Source organism: Triplophysa rosa, linkage group LG1 (genome assembly GCF_024868665.1).
Source record: "Triplophysa rosa linkage group LG1, Trosa_1v2, whole genome shotgun sequence".
NCBI lineage: Eukaryota > Metazoa > Chordata > Actinopteri > Cypriniformes > Nemacheilidae > Triplophysa > Triplophysa rosa.
Genome location: NC_079890.1, coordinates 3707454 through 3726169, shown reverse-complemented (window position 1 = coordinate 3726169; position 18716 = coordinate 3707454). Strand labels below are relative to the sequence as shown.

The following is an 18716-nucleotide window of genomic DNA, read 5'->3' as shown; positions in this document are numbered from 1 at the left end:
AACTCAAAGAAAGCGTGAGCTTCTCAAGACCAGAGAAATATAGCTGACTTGTGTTGCTTTGTGTTGCTGGCCGCGTCAGCTGTCGATCGTAAACATGTTGACATCTCTAGCTCTACAGGTGCGTCGAGTGAAGAGCACAGCCCCGTCTCCGTGTGAGTACTGCCGCCCTTCGGGCGTGATTTATGCTGTCTGTCCTCACTCTCTGCCTGCATCTGCTCTCACCTGCTTGTCAGACCGTCGCTTCACGGGTTTATCCAATAATTTGGGTCATTCACAGCCCTCCTTTAATTCTGGCGTAAGGACAGCGTGCACACCAGCAGTCTTGGGACCAAAACAAAGAATCGCAGCTCAAAAAGAAGTTTACGATATTTGCCGAGCTTCCCAAATCTTGTTAACCGTCAGCTCTCTCGTGTTGTTTTTTTATTTAATGGATTGTATTTGGACAAGCGTCACCATTTGAATGACGTGCGGCAACACTAACAGCTCTGAGTCACATTACTGGGTCATTCCTGTTATGTAGTACCTAACTTCATACAGTATGTTCTATATTTACTTATTTTTATCTGAATAACTTTTATGTATGGCCTAGAAAAAAATGTTCACTGATTTTCAGGCTCTTGATAAGTATGATGAGACAAGCATGCCATGGCATCACTTTCCATTTGGACGTCCAGTTTGATGAAAATTTGACATTTGACATATCCCCATCTGGGGATACTCGAAACAAAAAAATAAAAAAAATTATTTGACAGGCAACACAGTTTTTATTTAAGCCATAATAACTCCAGAAATACAGCTAACTAACAATACAAAACATGATGTTGTGTTTTATTGTATGTTAACATGTTTTTATCATCTCATTTTGGAACCAAACTCTTCATATACAGATCCATCTGTTCCCTATATTTCTTATCTCTATTGGGGTCACAGGGAGTGCTGGAGCCCAACTATCTCAAGCGAAGGCAGGGAAACATACTTGTATAAAATATACATTTAAATAAATAAATATTAATATTTAAAATAAATAATTCTAGTTTTATTTATAATGATACATTTAAATATATATAACAGTAAAGAAGAAGAAATTCTCTAGCAAAGTTGTTGTAGTCTCATCAAGATTTGATATTAAAGTATTTATATAACATTTTAAATATATAAACAAATAATCATTTAGAATATAATAATAATAATTATTATTGTTTGATTTATAATAAAAATGATATCTGAAAATATATCAAGTCATTTAAAGGAAAACATGCTTTTTTTTAACTACTGGCATAAAGTATAGCCATTTCTATGCTATTTAAATACTATACAATACTTATATAGCTTTACAACCTTACTTCATTACTATACGCAATCCGTAAATATGCAAATTAGCCCCGCCTCCACTCAATCCCACCAGTTCGGCCCACCTGATCCATTCGGTTGTTTTAGCTATAGATGACTTTGTACCGCATAGAAGGAATGATCTCACTAACAAGACACACTAACTCACCGCTGCAGTTTCCTCAGCAACCAGCATCCTTCTCTCCAGTATATGTGTGGAGTCTCTCGTTTCCATGGTAACACTCATTCTTATTCTAAGGTGGGCTGTTCTAACATCATTAACACTCCTGCATTTTAAGAGGCCATTTCCCCCTGCTAACGTTTTGTGTGCCGTGTCGTTCATCGTGTCTCACTAATGTCTCTTTGTCAATGATTTGATTTGCTGCCATTGATTTTCATTGAAGCGGTAATTAATGAAGCGTTTTCAGCGAGTGGAGGAACGATGAATATTTCATTTACTTAGACGTGCCACGAGTCCTAATGTCTTCATCTTTCTGCTCACGAACTGAACTGTGAAACAAGGTTTGATGTTCCGCCATTAGATCTGTCATCTTCACTTATAATAAACTGATGAAGCAAAAAATACATTTGTGTTTTGTCTCCTGAACCAGGACCGGGCAAACAACTGTTTGTTTTGTTTGAGTCACAGTTTGGGTTTGGGATAGAATACAAAAGAGAAGTGTATTTGTTTTGCAGAGTGGCACATTTATCCACTAACAAAATAAAGCAGTCGATGTGGACAATCACGTGACAAAGGACCAATTACAGACTGCAGGAACATCTTAGGAACAGACACATAAAAACTGATGAAATTCCAGGTTATCACACACAACTTTTACTTATTTCACAAATACATACAGTCAGGTTTTTGCGTGCCACATTATTAGAACAAATAGCATTTGACGCTTTTGTCTTGCGTGCTTCATTTGAACGTGCTTCATGTTCAGTGTTGATGACGGATCTAATGAGCAAAACGAGCACGAAATGAGCAAATATTGTAAGTCATGTGATTTTACATGTGTTTGCAGAATCACGTATGTCCCTGCAGAGTACATTGAGGAATACAGGACATGCCAGCAGGTCAAGAATGACATTCTGTCTGAAGACACGAGCAACACTCGACAGTATGTACCACACACACACTTTCATGTCAGATCTCATGGATTCATCCATAAAGTGGACAAAGCCAGAACTGTGTGTGTGTGTGTGTGTGTTTAGTCAGACAGTCTCAGAGCTTCCAGAGAGAGAAGATGGAGAGGGAGAAGAAAGTGAACTACAGATGGCAGCTCCCAAAAGCTGGAACCTGCCGCGAAGGTGAGTTAGCTGTGAAATATTCCATTGCTCTTATTAGCGCATTTTATATTTAAAAAAAAATGTGTAGAAATGTGTTAAAGTGTAAACTGTACTGTGTGTGTGTGTTCAGAGTGGAGTTGTATAGGGAGGCGGGGAAATCTCTGGGTATCAGCATCGTTGGTGGAAGAGGCATGGGCAGTCGCCTTAGCAACGGCGAAGTGATGCGGGGCATTTTTTTTAAACACATCCTGGAGGACAGTCCTGCAGGACACAGCGGCACGCTGAAGACCGGAGACAGGATTCTTGAGGTACACACAAAGTAACTTAGACTTTAACTTAGACAACTTAGACAAATGTACACAAACCCTTTTTAAAGTGATAGTTCACCCCAAAATGAAAATTCTGTCATCGTTTACTCACCCTCTTGTCATTTCAAACCTGTATGACTTTCTTCCACAGAACACAAGAGAAGATATTTTGAAACATGCTGTTGACCGAACGGCGACGGCAGCCATTCACTTGCATTGGTTTTGTGTCCATACAATAGAAGTCAACGGGTGCCACCGCTGTTCGGTTATCGACATTCTTCAAAATATCTTCTTTTGTGTTCTGCGGAAGAAAGTCATACACGTTCGAAATGACAAGAGGGTAAGTAAATGGCGACAGAATTTTCAGTTTTGGGTGAACTATCCCTTTAACTCTCCCCCATGTGTCAGTCATACTGTAGTTACACTTAGATTGCTACATCAAAAATGACATGGGGATCATTTTTTTGAGAAGTCTTATGATTAAGTCAGTAAAACTGTTCAAGTGTTGGGTATTTTCATTATGTTTAATCAATAGATTTGAAAAAATGTTTTCAAAAGTTGCGTGTGGGTGTGACAGGTGGGTGGAGTGGATCTGCGTGATGCTAGTCATGAGCAGGCGGTGGAGGCCATCCGTAATGCCGGAAATCCTGTAGTGTTCCTGGTCCAGAGCATCATTCACAAACCCAAAGTCAGTATCAAACACACGACACAACCAGCTACTGTTAATGAGATATTGCTGGGGCCGGGCGATATACAGTACCTAAAATTTCCCAATTTAAACAATGATGGATATATCGTTCTATATTTTTGCCCCAGTTGAAAAAAGCTTGTTTTGGACAGAGCATTCCAAATGTTTAGTGTAATAACATGGTGAAACGTGTCACATTCATCTGACCATTGATGAATATTTTGAAATATGGATTTTGTTTACGACAGCTCTGAAGGTGTTTGGTCTCTCGGGATTAAATGTGTTTATGCAGATAACAAAGTATCTTGGTAACTTCATATGTTTTGCTTTGAAAACTGATATAATGCTGGAAATTATTTGGGTTGCACCAACGAGGATGACAGTAAACAGAGTTTAGAGCTAATCTAGGGTTCGTCAACCGGCCACCCCGTTTATCAAACCACCGTGCCCTCACTCGTGCTGAGGTGTTTTATTTATTTCCATTTTTATTTACAACAAACACATCACTGAAGCATGACATGACGCTTATGTGTCTGTTTCTGATCATTTTCCCGCACATTTTATTATTAATGTGTTTTTTTTATTTAAACCTCCTCAGTAGCTGGTGAGTAATCCCTAACTGAGAGATAAATCAGAGTTTAACAACAGAATTAATCTAGATTTACTGCAAAACCTGGATCAAATGATAGCTTAAATATAAACCTGATTATTTTTAAACGAGGTTTACAGTTTGGTGCAACGGAATTATTAAATAAACCTTGATTTAATCTAGATTTAAACCTAATCCTTGTTGGCGCAACCCACCAAGTCATGTCTCATTCTCTCCCAGCCGTTTTTGTTTTTCAGTTTCAAACATTTATTTGAAAACGCCAAAAGATTTGGACTCAAAGATTTTATCTGACACATTTCCTCAGATCTTTGTAAAGGTGCATTCACACCAATGACGATATCTATACTTATAAAGATAAAAATCATTCTAAATTTATGAAAATAGCATTCCACAACTATAAGGATAGACATAAAGAGGTGTTGAGATCACTATCGGAGCGATGTTTTTTCAGCTACCGAATGATGGATAGTCAGTCAAAATCCTTTCAAATTTAAGGGCCCATGCATTTAAAATGTCAAACTGCATCGCATGAGCTTTCAATAAACATAAAGTTATAGGGATGTAACGATTCACCGTGAGCCGGTTGAAAATCGATTATAAAGTGTTTGACGATTCAAATCGGTTGAGGTGTGAACTGAATCGCAATACATTTTTTGAACAGCAGGGGCCGCTATTTTCACTGCAAACCTAAACGTGGACATGCTGATATTTCTTAAATGCAAAAAATCCAAGAAAAGCACAGACAGTATTAGTTTGTTTATATTAAATAGACTTTTTCTATTATTAATTTGTTTTAAAATTGCAGTTTAGTTTTGTTATTTGAAATTTTAAAAATTATTATACAAAGAAACGTGAAGCATTTAAGAAATAATGCAAGGGAAGTTGTTCATTTCTAATTTGTTTCAACTCATTTTGTAAAAATAAATCGTGAGTAAATCGTGAAGAAATCGCATCGTGAGATCAGAATCGTGAATCGCATCGCATCGTGAGCTGAGTGAACGTAAAGTAAAGTTATGATCCGATGGTGTGGACGCTAATAAAAATGTCTTTACAGTTTACGTTCTTGGTGTGAACAGGCCTTAAAAAATTCTGTCATCATTTACTCACCCTCACATTGTTCCAAACCACTGTAAAAAAATTGTGTTCTGTTGAAAACAAAGAAAGATATTTGGAAGAATGTTTGTAAGCAAACAGTTCTGGGGCACTATTGACTCCCATAGTAGGGAAGAAAACTACTATGGTAGTCAATGGTGCCCCAGAACTGTTTAGTTTCCCACATTCTTCTTAAAACCTTCTTTTGTGTTTAACAGAACCAAGAATTAATTATGTACAGTGTTGGAACAACTTGAGGGCGAGTAAATGATGTCAGAATTTTCATTTTTGGGTGAACTGTCCCTTTAAGGCTCACCTCTGTAAAGATGCTGTGGAAACATTTGTGTTGTAAAACGCATCTCAAGCTCAAACTTCTTTGATTTGGATTTATTTGTTTCTAAAGGCCTTTATGACTATACACATTTGTAATTGAACTCGTTAAATGTTATTTGTTGCTACATTGGCAGAGATTTAATGACAGGTTTAAATCAAATGCACAGTATCGATCAATCTGCTGTTATACAATTGCACACATGTGTTTGAGGTTAAGTGTATTTGATGTTTTATTGGTAGGCATGTGTGATGGATACAGAGGAGGATGCTTCAGAGTCCAGCGGTGAGAAGGTGAGTACACAGAATCATCTGCTGTACTTCTGTAGTGTACACTTATTACAGATCTACATTTTAGGGATATCAGGGATTTCTTTTAGAAAATTGATTTTCAGGCTCAGAAAAATGTATTCATTTATTATTAATTATTTTTAAAAAAATCCTAGTAAATTGCATTTTTCTAGATTTGCTTTGCTTTTGCACCTGGAGGTCTTTTAGAAGATCATCGGATTTTATTTTTGTCTGTAGTATGAATCAGATGGCTGTGTTTAGAATAGCATGCATCCATATTTAACCGTCTCTGCCGTTTATTGTTTTTCTGCAATCTGCTGCACAATATCTGTAGAAAACCTGGATGACATACTACATACAATACTGGCCAAAGGTTCTACAACGCTCGAGCGAAATGTTTCTCATTATCATCAAAACGTTTTGATCTGAAGATGTATTTGAAATATCTGAAACGAGTTTCATAGACACAAATATAATTGTGTAAATACAAACTTTTTCATTTTTTTTATTACTAACAAAAATGTCTTTGAAATGGATGTCTTTGACTGAATAATGAATAAAGAGCAGTTTATAAGAGCTCAGAATAGATGGAAACTACTTCAGTATTGTTTAAAAGGCATCTCAGGGTGAAACGTCAAGAAACTGCTTGATAAAATGACAAACATGCAAATTCAAGGCAACAGCGACTACACTAAAGATGATCAAATATAACAAGCATAAATATCATACTTCTCTTTGGAGTAAGACAATGGCTGCGTCCGAAATCGCCGAATTCGGACGCAGCCATTGTCTTACTCCATAGTTTTGATAAGCTTACTGTTCTTGTAAAATGTGGAAAAGGTTTTCGAAGTTCGAAAACTTTTGACCTGTAGGATACACTGAATTTCTTCACTTGACCCTCAGTTTTAAACATGAACGCATGTTACAACAATTTGACGAAGTCTACAGTATTAAAATAGTGGGCATCACTCTCATGCCACATGATGAGGTCATGTGACAATAATGTAAAATTCTATTGGTTAAAAGAGTTTGCATGTCTACTTTTTCCTGTGCTGTTTCCTCAAGTAAACATTCTGCAGAGAATTCGCTCCGGTGTGTGCCGTTCTAAACATAGCCCAAGCTGACAGTAGAATGTGGCGTGTATTCTCAACTGACCTCAAATCAGATGTGTATAATGTAGATTAGGATCTACTGTAGTCTGAAGAAATGCTCTCTCTCTCTCTCTCTCTCTCTCTCTCTCTCTCTCTCACTGGTGCTGGTTCTCTGTTTTCTGTAGGCAGTTGATATTCACAGTAGACTTTTCCTCCGTTTGTGTCCGACTAATCCCTTTAGCCCTACACCGTTTAAGGTTTGTGTCTTGTGTGTGTGTGTGTTTCCTTGCACATATATGCAGTTTGGATTTTAGTTCATAATATTTGCACACACAGCCACGGAAAATAATTAAGAGACCATTGCAAATTTTCATTTCATATCAGCATTTCTAGACGTATTGTGGTCATTCCAGTCCAGTGTCTGTTAAATTTCAACCAAATCAAACCTCCGAAGTGACAAAGTCATTCAACAGCAATGTGAAAGACTGACAGAATGACAAGACACATGAAATATAACTGATAAAAATCAAGGTTATCACATCATTTTTTTTTTACTTTTCTGTAATACATCTTACATCAAAACTGTTTTTCTTTGCAGTATTTGATGTCTGAAAATTTTTCCGTTTTTTACCTAAACACATACCTATAAATAGTAAATTCAGAAAAACTGAAAATAATTTTGAAACAGTCTCTTAATTTTTTCCACGGCTGTATGTGTGGCCCTGACACCCTCTTCTTCTCTTTTACTTATTATTTTTGACAAAAACAATAATGAATTACGTTTTACTTAATTTCAGTATTTCTTTAAATATTTGCATTTTCTAGTTTTCTAGGTTTTTCATCGTAGGTCATACAGTAGCTTTGTGTGAGGAAAAGACTAAAAGTCACCAGAAATTTTAAAGCTGAAATACAACAGAGTTATTATCGTTTTTCTCAGTTTTATTAATATTTTGAATTCGCTTTTATTTCCATCTCTTTAGTTTTTCACGTTCAATTCGTAGCCATTTTTGTTATGTGCTTTTCTCATTTAATTATTAATTAATTTATAATTTATGTTGCTATATAAGATGAATTTATTTTTATTTCAGTCGGTTTTTCATTTACTTTCAATTTTATATACAGAACAATAAACTGAAATCAACTTGGGTTAAGGCAAAGGCTTTCTCATTTTTTTCGATTATATTAAGGCCAGTATTTTATTAATTTCAATGAACAGAAATGTTTTAATACTTTAAGTTTAAATAAACTGTCATAACTTTGGAGTACTGTTTTTTTTTTTAACAACAGCATGGTTTGACACTTGATCCTGTACTGTAGACAGATGGAGTGCTGATAAGACATCATCAAGATCATTTTCATATTGAACATGTTTTAGTTTCAAGAGCAATATTAACATATTTTACGATAACAGCTGAATCGTGAGGCCGGAAAAACTTCACCTGTCCTCTCGTTGCCCGTTGTTCCACACGTCGGGGAGACCGACACAGATGCTCTGACTGAGATTCTTGACCGGACCACTCTTCATCCTGATGCTTCTGATGAGGAGGATGAGTACGGTTACAGCTGGAGTGAGTCTCGCATATATTCTATAACACACAGTCGCCACCAGAGGGCGCGAGAATAACGTTACATTGATTGTGGAATAGATGTAAAGCAAGTTTGTCATCATTTAGTCACCTCAGTGTCAATCTGAATGCAAGTGACTTTTTCACTTTTATTAGTGATAGGACAGTAGAAAGAAACAGGAAGTGGTATTATTTACTAGTGTTGTCTATAATCTCAACCAGCAGGTGGCAGCAAACACCCAGAAATGTCACAGATTGAGTTAAAGTTTTTCTCTAATGTGTGTGTGCGTGTGTGTGTGCGTGTGTGTGTGTGGTGTGTGTGTGTGTGTGTGTGTGTGTGTGTGTGTGTGTGTGTGTGTGTGAGAGAAGAGATGATAAGAGCGGTATGGTCGTTTGCCGGGTCAACTGCACATGATAGAGCTGGAAAAGGGAGAACGGTCTGGGTTTGAGTTTGGCGGGGAACGGGACGCTCGCAGGACGTGTTTGTGGTGGGGCATCGATCCAGCGGCGCCGCCGGTCGAGAGAACGCACCTTGTGTGGGACGAACTGCTGGAGGTGAGAGTGTAAAAAAAAGAAACATATCAGTGATTGATCAGTGTTGGGTGTAACTAGTTACTAAGTAATTAGTTACTGTAATTTAATTACTTTCCCCTTGGAAAAGTAAAGTAAGGGATTACTCTTATTTTTTCTGTAATTTAATTACAGTTACTTTTGATGTAATTAAACTAAATACTTTGTGTAATACATGTATGTGCTATGGTGGAATTGACATCAAAATTCAAAGTCTAACTTTAAAATCCCTGCTTTAATGTATAATTCTCACATTTGTAGTCAGTTAAAACTACTTTATGCAGTTTAATATTATTTATTTGAATGAATTAAATAAGCCGTTTCATGTCTATCCTTGAATCACTTAACTAATCCAGGTTGATATAGGACATAGAAAGTAATTAGTAATAAGTAACTAAATACTTTTTGGAGAGAGTAATTTGTACAGTAATCTAATTACACTATTGAATATGTAATTAGTAACTAGTAATTAATTACTTTTTCAGAGTAACTTACCCAACACTGGATTTGACGCACTATGCAATTGAAAATAGTTAAGTTGCAATTTTTGCAATGGACTTTCTCAGTAGTGTTATTATATCAAGCTATTTAAATATATAAATCTACATCAGCTATGTACGTAGCGTTTCAAACCGACATATCAAACCGTTCTGTCTCGTCGTCACAGATAAACGCTCAGGTGCTATACGGCCGCAGCCATCAAAACGCCTCTGACATCATCAAAAGAACCCCCTCAAAGGTCAAGATCATCTTCATCCGGTATGTCATAAAAGTCGCAGTTTCAGAATGAAGGTGTTGATATGAAGGCATGTTATTAAAGCCTGCGTGTGTTTGTGCTTCAGGAACAGAGATGCTTTGAGTCAGATGGCTGTGGGGCCCATGAAGGAGTTGGATATAAACACCGAGGTAAACGCACACAGATGAGGTCTTGCTTGGTCACACTATTTTTTTCCCCACATCTTTGTTAAATTGTCTAATAAATCTCTCATTTATGGATGACAGGAGGATGGAGAGGTGGGTGTTGTCCTGAAGGAGAACGACAGCAGAAATGGATGGATCATTCAGAATGAAGACGATAATGGACCACCAGCAAGGGTACGAATTACACCCAACATTTACACCCACATTTATTTTGAAAACGAAGCATAATGGTTGAAATCGTTCAAATGTAAATGGACACACAGGCTTTACAATTGCCAGTACGTGCAAATATGTGGAGAGCCCTTCACTATTCCTGACAAAGCTCTTTTGCACTTGCGCGTTTTTTGTATAATTTGTCATGAAATTACATTTTTCAAAATAAGTGAAGGGCCGGTCAGATATGAAAAGCTTTGTCGCTTTTATAATAAGTCCCAAAACTATGTAAAACTGACCTGAATCTGCATTGGCTCCACCTCCTAGCCCTCGTCATCCAATCAGATGTCCTCAGGACCAAGTCCAAGAATCACCCCCAGCCCGACTCTTGCATCTTTATCATCCGAGACCGAGCCAATCAGGAGTAAGTAAAGGAAGGGTCTGGGAGTTACTGTCGGAAAACTGAAAATGAGTTTTGTTTATGAAGAATTGAATCCTTGTTGTCATGGTGACCGTGGTCACAGCTTCCAGCAGATGTTCCACACCGGCGACCTTGGCCTCTGATCCGGTGACGTGTCCCATAATCCCCGGCTGTGAGACCACTATAGAGATCTGTAAGGGCATGACAGGAATGGGGCTCAGCATTGTGGGCGGCTGTGACACTTTACTGGTAAATAAACGATTCAATTTAATGTGTCAGCGCTTTGTACTGTAGACTGTTCTGTATAGCCAAAGCCAATTATGGTCGTATATTTATATGTATTCATACAGTATATTTGTGTTTTATTGTAGTTTTATTATTATTTTGAAATTGCTTTTATTTTTGATTTCCTTTATTAATTTATTCTTTCCTTTTTAGTATTCATTTTAGTTTATTTTGAATTGCTCGATAGGTTTATTTGAATTCCATTCCATTTTAGTTTAGTTTTTATTTGTTTGTAGATAATAATTGTATTGCTTCAACTGTAACTTATTGCAACATTTGCTTATTTATTTTTCTTTTTACACTTCGTTTTTCTTTTTAGTAGTGTTCTTATTTTTAGCAATTTTGTTACGTGCTTTTGTAATTTTGTGAATAATATAATTTTTTTATTGCAATATTGGTGTAATTTTTTAATTCTATATTAATTTAGTTTTTATTTACTGCCAGCTAATAATTTTACTGAAACTTACTGCAAACACTTTTTTAGGTAGTGTTAATTTTAGTTTTTTTTTATTAACAATTTCTGTGTTTTTGTCATTTTGTGATTAATATTTATTTTTTAATTGCTATATAGGTATAATTTACTCATTTCCTAATTACCTTATTTTTAGTCTAGGTATTTACATTTTAATTTAGTTTTTATTTATTACCAGTACATTTTTTTGCTTCAACTGAAACTTACTGCTAAGGCAACATTTCAGTTTTTTAATTAGCTTTTATTTTTTACCTAATGTATTTTTCCTTTTATTCTTATTTTATTGTTAGGTGATGTTCATTAGATTTTTTTGTTGCAGTTTTGTTATGTGCTGTTTTTTAATGGCTATGTAGGTTTAATTTACTTTTAGTTTAATTTGACATTTTAGTTTCTTTATTTCCACTTTAGTTTAGTTTTTATTTATCGTCAGTTAACAATTGTATTGCCTCAACTAAAACTTTGCTCAAAGGCAACATGTCCAATTTTCGTTTAAAATTGATCATTATACAGTATTTAGTCCTATTTTTTATTATTTTTTTAAAGAGTAATGTTTGATTAGTTTTAGACAACAATAACAACACATTGAATCTGTGTGTTGCTCTTTGTGTTCAGGGGGTGATAATAATCCATGAGGTGTACGAGGAGGGCGCTGCGTCTAAAGACGGTCGACTTTGGGCAGGAGATCAGATCCTGGAGGTGAATTTGATTTGACCCAAACAAGTTTCTTTTTGTTTTGCACTGTTCTCTTCACCATCTCGCTCATGCCGGGCAGGTTAACGGTATAGACTTGCGTGTGGCGACCCACGATGAGGCCATCAACGTTCTGCGGCAGACCCCACAGTATGTTCAGCTGAGCATCTTCAGAGATGAAGGCCAGTATAAAGAGGAGGAACTGTGGGATACGCTGACTGTTGAGTTTCAGAAGAAACCCGGCCACAGTCTCGGCCTCAGCATCGTCGGCAGACGGTACACATCCTACACTTTACATCATTGACTATGTGAGACTATTGCAACATTAATCATGATTAACTGACAGTTGTTTTGCTCTCAGGAATGACACGGGAGTCTTTGTATCCGACATCGTGAAGGGCGGAGTCGTGGAGAGTGACGGACATCTCATGCAGGGAGATCAGATCCTGTCCGTTAACAGAGAAGATGTCCGCTGTGCCACGCAAGAGTATGTAGCTGCGCTCCTCAAGGTGAATGTTACAAACATTTCATACAAATGTAGATTATCTTATACAATTAAAAACATATTTAGATGTTGTTTTGTGTTATCAGAGTTGTTCTGGACCAATCAGAATGGAGGTGGGTCGTTTTAAGGCGGGACCGATCCACTCCGAGCGGCGTCTGTCTCACAGCAGTCAGGTCAGAGTGTGTTCTGATACTCTGTCCTGTGTTTCTGATCACATGTGTGTAATGTCTCTGTGTTTATGAGTGCAGGTCAGTGAGACGGGCAGCTGTGCAGCTTTACAGGGAGACACACAGGAAACTCATGAACGTAAGAACACGATGATGTTTAGTCTGATAGTTTCACAAATGCTTCAAAATTTCATCCTGATGTTCATTTTTATTTGATTTTTTCACCTTCTTTCCTGGCAGCGATGGACCAAGAAGTCAGGACAGTCGAATTTACAAAGGTGACTCAACGTTTGGAATGCACTTGATATTAGATGTTAAATCATTCTGGAGTCCTGTCAAAAGTGGCTTGGAAAATGTCTTGAAATGTTTTCTAAAACTAGACCAATACTCGAATACAGATATATTAACTTTAAAAGCACAATATTGATACAATATTTTGTTTTGCTTTCGGGAAATCTAACAAATCATTTTCTTTCTGCCTGAAACAAGAATAATAGACTAAGAAAATATCATAAAAAATAGCAAAGACATGATTTTTTTTGCTGGCAAACAGCTTTCTTGTTTCAAGCAAAACATCACGAAATTTGTTTCACATCTCTGAAATCCAGACGTAAATGCTTGTCATTTTTGGTATCTAGTAAATATATCTTGTTTTAAGGATGTTTACATAATTACATTTGAAAATAAAATGTCTTTAATCACGATTAATCGTTTGACAGCCCTAGTTGAAAGACATTTTATTACTTACGTAAACACAGACTTTTATTTTGGATGCGATTAATCACGATTAATCGTTTGACAGCCCTAGTTTAATCGCATCCAAAATAAAAGTCTATGTTTACATAATATATGTCTGTGTACTGTGCATATTCATTTTGTATTTATACAAACATTCACAATCATGCATATATTTAAGAAAAATATGTAAAAAATAAACATTTATATGTAATTTAAATGATTAGTAAATATAAACAAATACATGTAAAAATGTCCTAAATATGTATACGTGTATGTGTTTATAAACACAACATTAATATGCGCAGTACACAGACGTATATTATGTAAACACAAACTTTTATTTTGGATGCGATAATCGCGATTAAACGTTTGACGGCCCTAGTTTAAACACTATTTTTGAAACCAGTTTAAGTACTGTGCATAATAATTTTGTATTTATTAACACATACATTTAAGAAAAATCTAAAAAGTAATAAACATTTATATATCATTTCAATTATTGGTAAATATAAATAAAATGTAAATATTTCCTAAATATGTATTCTTGTGTATGTGTTTGTATTTATAAATACAAAATGAATATGCACAGTACATAGACATATGTTATGTAAACACAAACCTTTATTCTGGATGCGATTAATCACGATTAATCGTTTGACAGCCCTAAAAAATACGAAAATATCTGAAAATATGATCTAAAAACGTGTAGTAATATATCACAGCAGATATCACAAGTCTTGTTTTTTAAATAAAAAAACATTGTTTTATATACAGTGTATATATATTTGCAAATACATTGCAATCCCTATTTAAAACATAACTAGTTTCCTATGGACAACAAACATTAATTTGTGATGTTTGTAGTATCATTCCCCAGTGTAAACAGGTCTTAGGGCTGTTGTGTGAGGTTTGTTTGTGTGTTTGTATCAGGGCCCGTCTGATTCTCTGGGCATCAGTATAGCTGGAGGAGTGGGCAGTCCTCTAGGGAACGTGCCCATCTTCCTCGCCCTGATGAACCCCAGCGGCCTGGCAGCACAGACACAGAAACTTCAGGTAACATTAATGCTATAATGAAATAGGTTTGGTCCCAGCAGTAGGTCTAAAGCTGGTGTGTGTGTTAGGTTGGGGACAGAATGGTGGGCATCTGTGGAAACAGTACAGAGGGAATGACTCACAATCAAGCCGTTTCACTCCTGAAGAACACAACAGGCCTCATACAGCTACAGGTACACACACGCACGTCACCGCTACACACGTGTTAATGTTTTCTGCTCACTCACGAACGAGGTTTTGTGTCTGTAGGTTGTCTCTGGCGATGCGTCAGTGACGGGTCCTTCACCGGAGCAGACGGCAGGACTTACAGCCAGCAGCATCTTCCATGATGACCTCGGGTCTGTGCGCACATGACATTTGTACCATTAAAAGGTGTCATGAATCGCTGTTTAATGTCTGTTTGTGTGTATCCTTCAGCCCTCCGCAGTGTAAGAACATCAGTTTGGAGAGAGGACCCGACGGCTTGGGCTTCAGTATTGTCGGTGGTTTCGGCAGCCCGCACGGTGACTTGCCGATCTACGTGAAAACGGTTTTCAGCAAGGTAGCATCAGTTGAAATTCTCAGATATTCAGATCTGTATGCTTCTATATAAACTCATGATGTGTGTGTGCGTAGGGGGCAGCGTCAGAGGACGGGCGGCTCAAGCGTGGAGATCAGATCGTCGCTGTCAACGGTCAGAGTTTAGAGGGCGTCACACACGAGGAGGCTGTCGGCATTCTGAAGAAAACCAAAGGAACCGTCACGCTCACCGTTCTGTCATAAACACACATTCTAATGCTTCTGATAGAGGACTTTAACACTGGATTACATGTGAATAGGGCTGTCACGATTATTAAATAATCGTTTCATGGCGATTGTTTGACCTGGTTTCAGATCATCGCAATTATTGCACATCTCTATAGAAGACACAAGGGGGAGCTGTAGTGCCTGCAAATTGCTCATTTTAGTGTATTGATTGTAACTAAAGTATGGTAATACTGGTAAAATGTCACTTAAAAAAAAACTCTAAAGCAAATACCATAAAATATCCTGCAGTACAATTGAATATTATTCAAGCCATTCTCAGTGTGAAAACCAGCCTACCAAAATTTCATCAACGGAAGTAAAATTTTATTGTAATCTTGTAATCAAGTGATAAAAAACGGACTACAAGCGTTTCTTTGTCTGATTTTAATGGTGGCTTCAATTCACAAGTATTTGGTGCTTGTATTATTAACAAGTAAAGCCTTGAATATTTGATGACCCCATTTTTTCCATTGTATTTCCCAAAAAAACAGTCTTTTATTCAGAACAATATGGTCGTTTCAAAGCCAAATCAAAAAATGTATGAGAATTAAATGTCAAAAGCCCTAAAACAGACAATTAATCGTCATAATCGTCAAAGCTCCAAAAACAGACAATCGTCATAATCGCAATCATTTATTGCCAATTAATCGTCAGCCAAATTTCATAATCGTGACAGCCCTACATGTGAATGTGTCTCATAAGTTATGAAGACTTGCAGTAAGCGTACAAACTGCACCAAACAGTCACGAGATCTCAACACTTCATTGAGATTGGTTAGCAATAACTATAGGACATGTAAAAAAAAAAACAATGTCAAAAATAGCAAAGCTTTATCTTGATTTCAAACCGCACACATGAGATTAGGGAGGTCGATGGACTTTGTCAACTAGTGTTGCTTCACTCTCGTGCTTTTTTCAGTATTATTTTTAGGGCTTAACTGCCTTGTGTTGGAAGACAGTCATACGGGTTTAGAATGACACGGACATGGACTTTGGGGTGAATTATTCAATTTACGAATTCTTATTCTGAAGACTGTATCTGATTTGACTCAAAATATTTTAGTAGGTTTCTTAAAATGGCCATTTTATGTGGAAAAACTGATTGAAATGGAAATGAAGGTTACAATTGTAAGATTTATAATGTGCTGACATCTATGAAAATTATGTTGAAGATTATGATCCTTAAACACTTTAGTGCATTTCAATACATTTTATGGAGTTTGCCTTAGTGGAATATATAAACGCTTAGTATTCATGCTGTTTTGTCAAACATGTTACTGCACATTTCTGATAAAGTATTCACTACAAATAAAAGACAAAGTGACCTTAAGAATGTTCTCTAATGGCTTTATTGACTCAAATGTTTTTACTGTACAGGCCCAATTACACAAACAGACGATACCATTATATATCTTAAGATTGTGCCCTGCAGCATTTAAATGCATTGATTCAAATGGATTTTGATTGGTTGTCATTGTTATTGAGGACGGGTTACACTTTTTCAGCCGATGAACAGTAAAACATTGTTCTTCTGCATCATTATAACTGTGGTGTTACTTGTGTGCTAATGTCTTCAATTTTGATTGATTTTTACAAATGTAGCATTATAGTTATTATTATTTTGAATGGGCCTAAACTAGCAAAAAACTAAACTAAACACAAAAATGATCTAAAGATATTATTTTATAAAAAAAAGACATCTTTGAAGAAATCGCACAATGGTTTTAAAATAGTAAAGTTGAACAAAAAATAAAGTAACAATCAAAACTATTACGGGATGTCCCACTCAGACTGCAATCATTCGTCAAGATCTCTTCCCTTTAAAAGATTTGTACCATCAAACACAATCACAGAAAAAACATTAACTTGACCGATACAATCAGCTGTGTAACAAGGTTAATTTATAGCGGGACTGGATGAAATAAATACATTTAAAGGTGTCATGAATTAAGATATAGTCTGAATAGTCTATATGGTTTAATAGAAAGTCTCTGTGTCTCAGCCATCACATGTTGCTCAGAACATCATAAATGAATAAAAAAAAAACGTTTCCTGAAAATCAGAAAGTTCAATGTTTTTGCCCTTACAGATCCTATAAACCCGTTTATCTCAATTATTCAAAACGCATACAGAACAAGTTTTAATAGCAGTTGTATGGAGTTTAAATGGACCCTAAACTCACGCGCAAGGAATCCGCGCGCGCACGTGCTATGCAAACGCGCATAATGATAACCACGCGCGGAAAGCTGCTCCGCGAGGGCGCATTTAAACTCCGCGAGCGAGCAGAACAGTATCCGCAAGCGGAAAAGAATCCTCGCGCGGGCACATTTCTGCTCCGCGAGCAAAAACTCAGTTCGCGAGAAGAGGCTTTGACGAGCGCGCGCGCGATTCTCTCTATGCTCTCGCAACTGCTCAACACTTGCTCGCTCGTTGAGTTGACTTCTGAGACTTTGGAGGCGGGACAATGCATGTTAAAAGTTACCAATCAAATGAGGTCTCCGCGCATTTGATTGGTCACTTTTAACATGCACTCATCTACATGCAGTCACCTACAGATTACATGTCTTACTACCGAATGATTAGTGTATTACCTTGCCTTAGCTACAGTATGTGTTAGTCTTTTAACAAGTCACATTTTGATTTCTTACATCTGTCAACAAAAATTATGCTATATAATATAGCAGATAAACTTACATGTCATGTATGACCTATTTAAAACATACTATAATAATATAATTAAATGTCTCCTGTAGTCATTAAATTTGAGTTATCTAATATCTGTTTACTGGCATAGCCCGTTTTAATATTTTCAAAACAAATAAAGCAAAACAAATAAATTATTTAAATTAAATTTTAGAGAGTACATCATATTGTAATTTATAATAACTTGTGCTTTGAGTTATACTGTTGTAGCCATTTATTAATTCGCATTTTATAACAATTTCATGAAAATTATTAACAATACAAAAGCAATTATGAATACACATACCAAACTATTTATTTCTCACTTCCTGTCAAGATGCCAAATATGTAAATCCAAAGCCAAGGGCATACATTACTGTAACCCAAGTTTAAAAACGGAAAAAAGTATCGTGTTATGCCAAATTAAGACGTCTGTACAACGGGTAAGATACATGTCGGAGACTGTAGGTGAGTGCATGTTAAAAGTGACCAATCAAAGGATCGGAGAAGTCTGCCATTGTCCCGCCTCCAAAGTCTCAGAAGTCAACTCAACGAGCGAGCAAGTGTTGAGCAGTTGCGAGAGCATAGAGAGAATCGCGCGCGCGCTCGTCAAAGCCTCTGCTCGCGGACTGAGTTTTTGCTCGCGGAGCAGAAATGCGCCCGCGCGAGGATTCTTT

At 36.6% G+C, this 18716-nt stretch overlaps 1 protein-coding gene across 1 annotated transcript in view; it reads left to right on the top strand.

The window, feature by feature from the left end:
• LOC130562440 (multiple PDZ domain protein) overlaps positions 1-17711 on the top strand; it is an 83658-nt gene extending 65947 nt beyond the window's left edge. The window contains exons 20-43 of the mRNA XM_057347423.1: positions 2358-2453; positions 2548-2643; positions 2753-2930; positions 3508-3618; positions 5894-5944; positions 7218-7289; positions 8444-8600; positions 9016-9152; positions 9835-9926; positions 10010-10073; positions 10170-10262; positions 10569-10665; positions 10766-10911; positions 12032-12115; positions 12192-12385; positions 12471-12618; positions 12701-12787; positions 12863-12920; positions 13022-13059; positions 14450-14572; positions 14641-14745; positions 14822-14910; positions 14990-15113; positions 15188-17711. Coding sequence (XP_057203406.1) covers positions 2358-2453; positions 2548-2643; positions 2753-2930; positions 3508-3618; positions 5894-5944; positions 7218-7289; positions 8444-8600; positions 9016-9152; positions 9835-9926; positions 10010-10073; positions 10170-10262; positions 10569-10665; positions 10766-10911; positions 12032-12115; positions 12192-12385; positions 12471-12618; positions 12701-12787; positions 12863-12920; positions 13022-13059; positions 14450-14572; positions 14641-14745; positions 14822-14910; positions 14990-15113; positions 15188-15334 — 2587 coding nt within the window. The 3' untranslated portion in view covers positions 15335-17711. The remainder of the gene's footprint in view (positions 1-2357; positions 2454-2547; positions 2644-2752; positions 2931-3507; positions 3619-5893; positions 5945-7217; positions 7290-8443; positions 8601-9015; positions 9153-9834; positions 9927-10009; positions 10074-10169; positions 10263-10568; positions 10666-10765; positions 10912-12031; positions 12116-12191; positions 12386-12470; positions 12619-12700; positions 12788-12862; positions 12921-13021; positions 13060-14449; positions 14573-14640; positions 14746-14821; positions 14911-14989; positions 15114-15187) is intronic.
• Positions 17712-18716: the final 1005 nt, after the last annotated feature.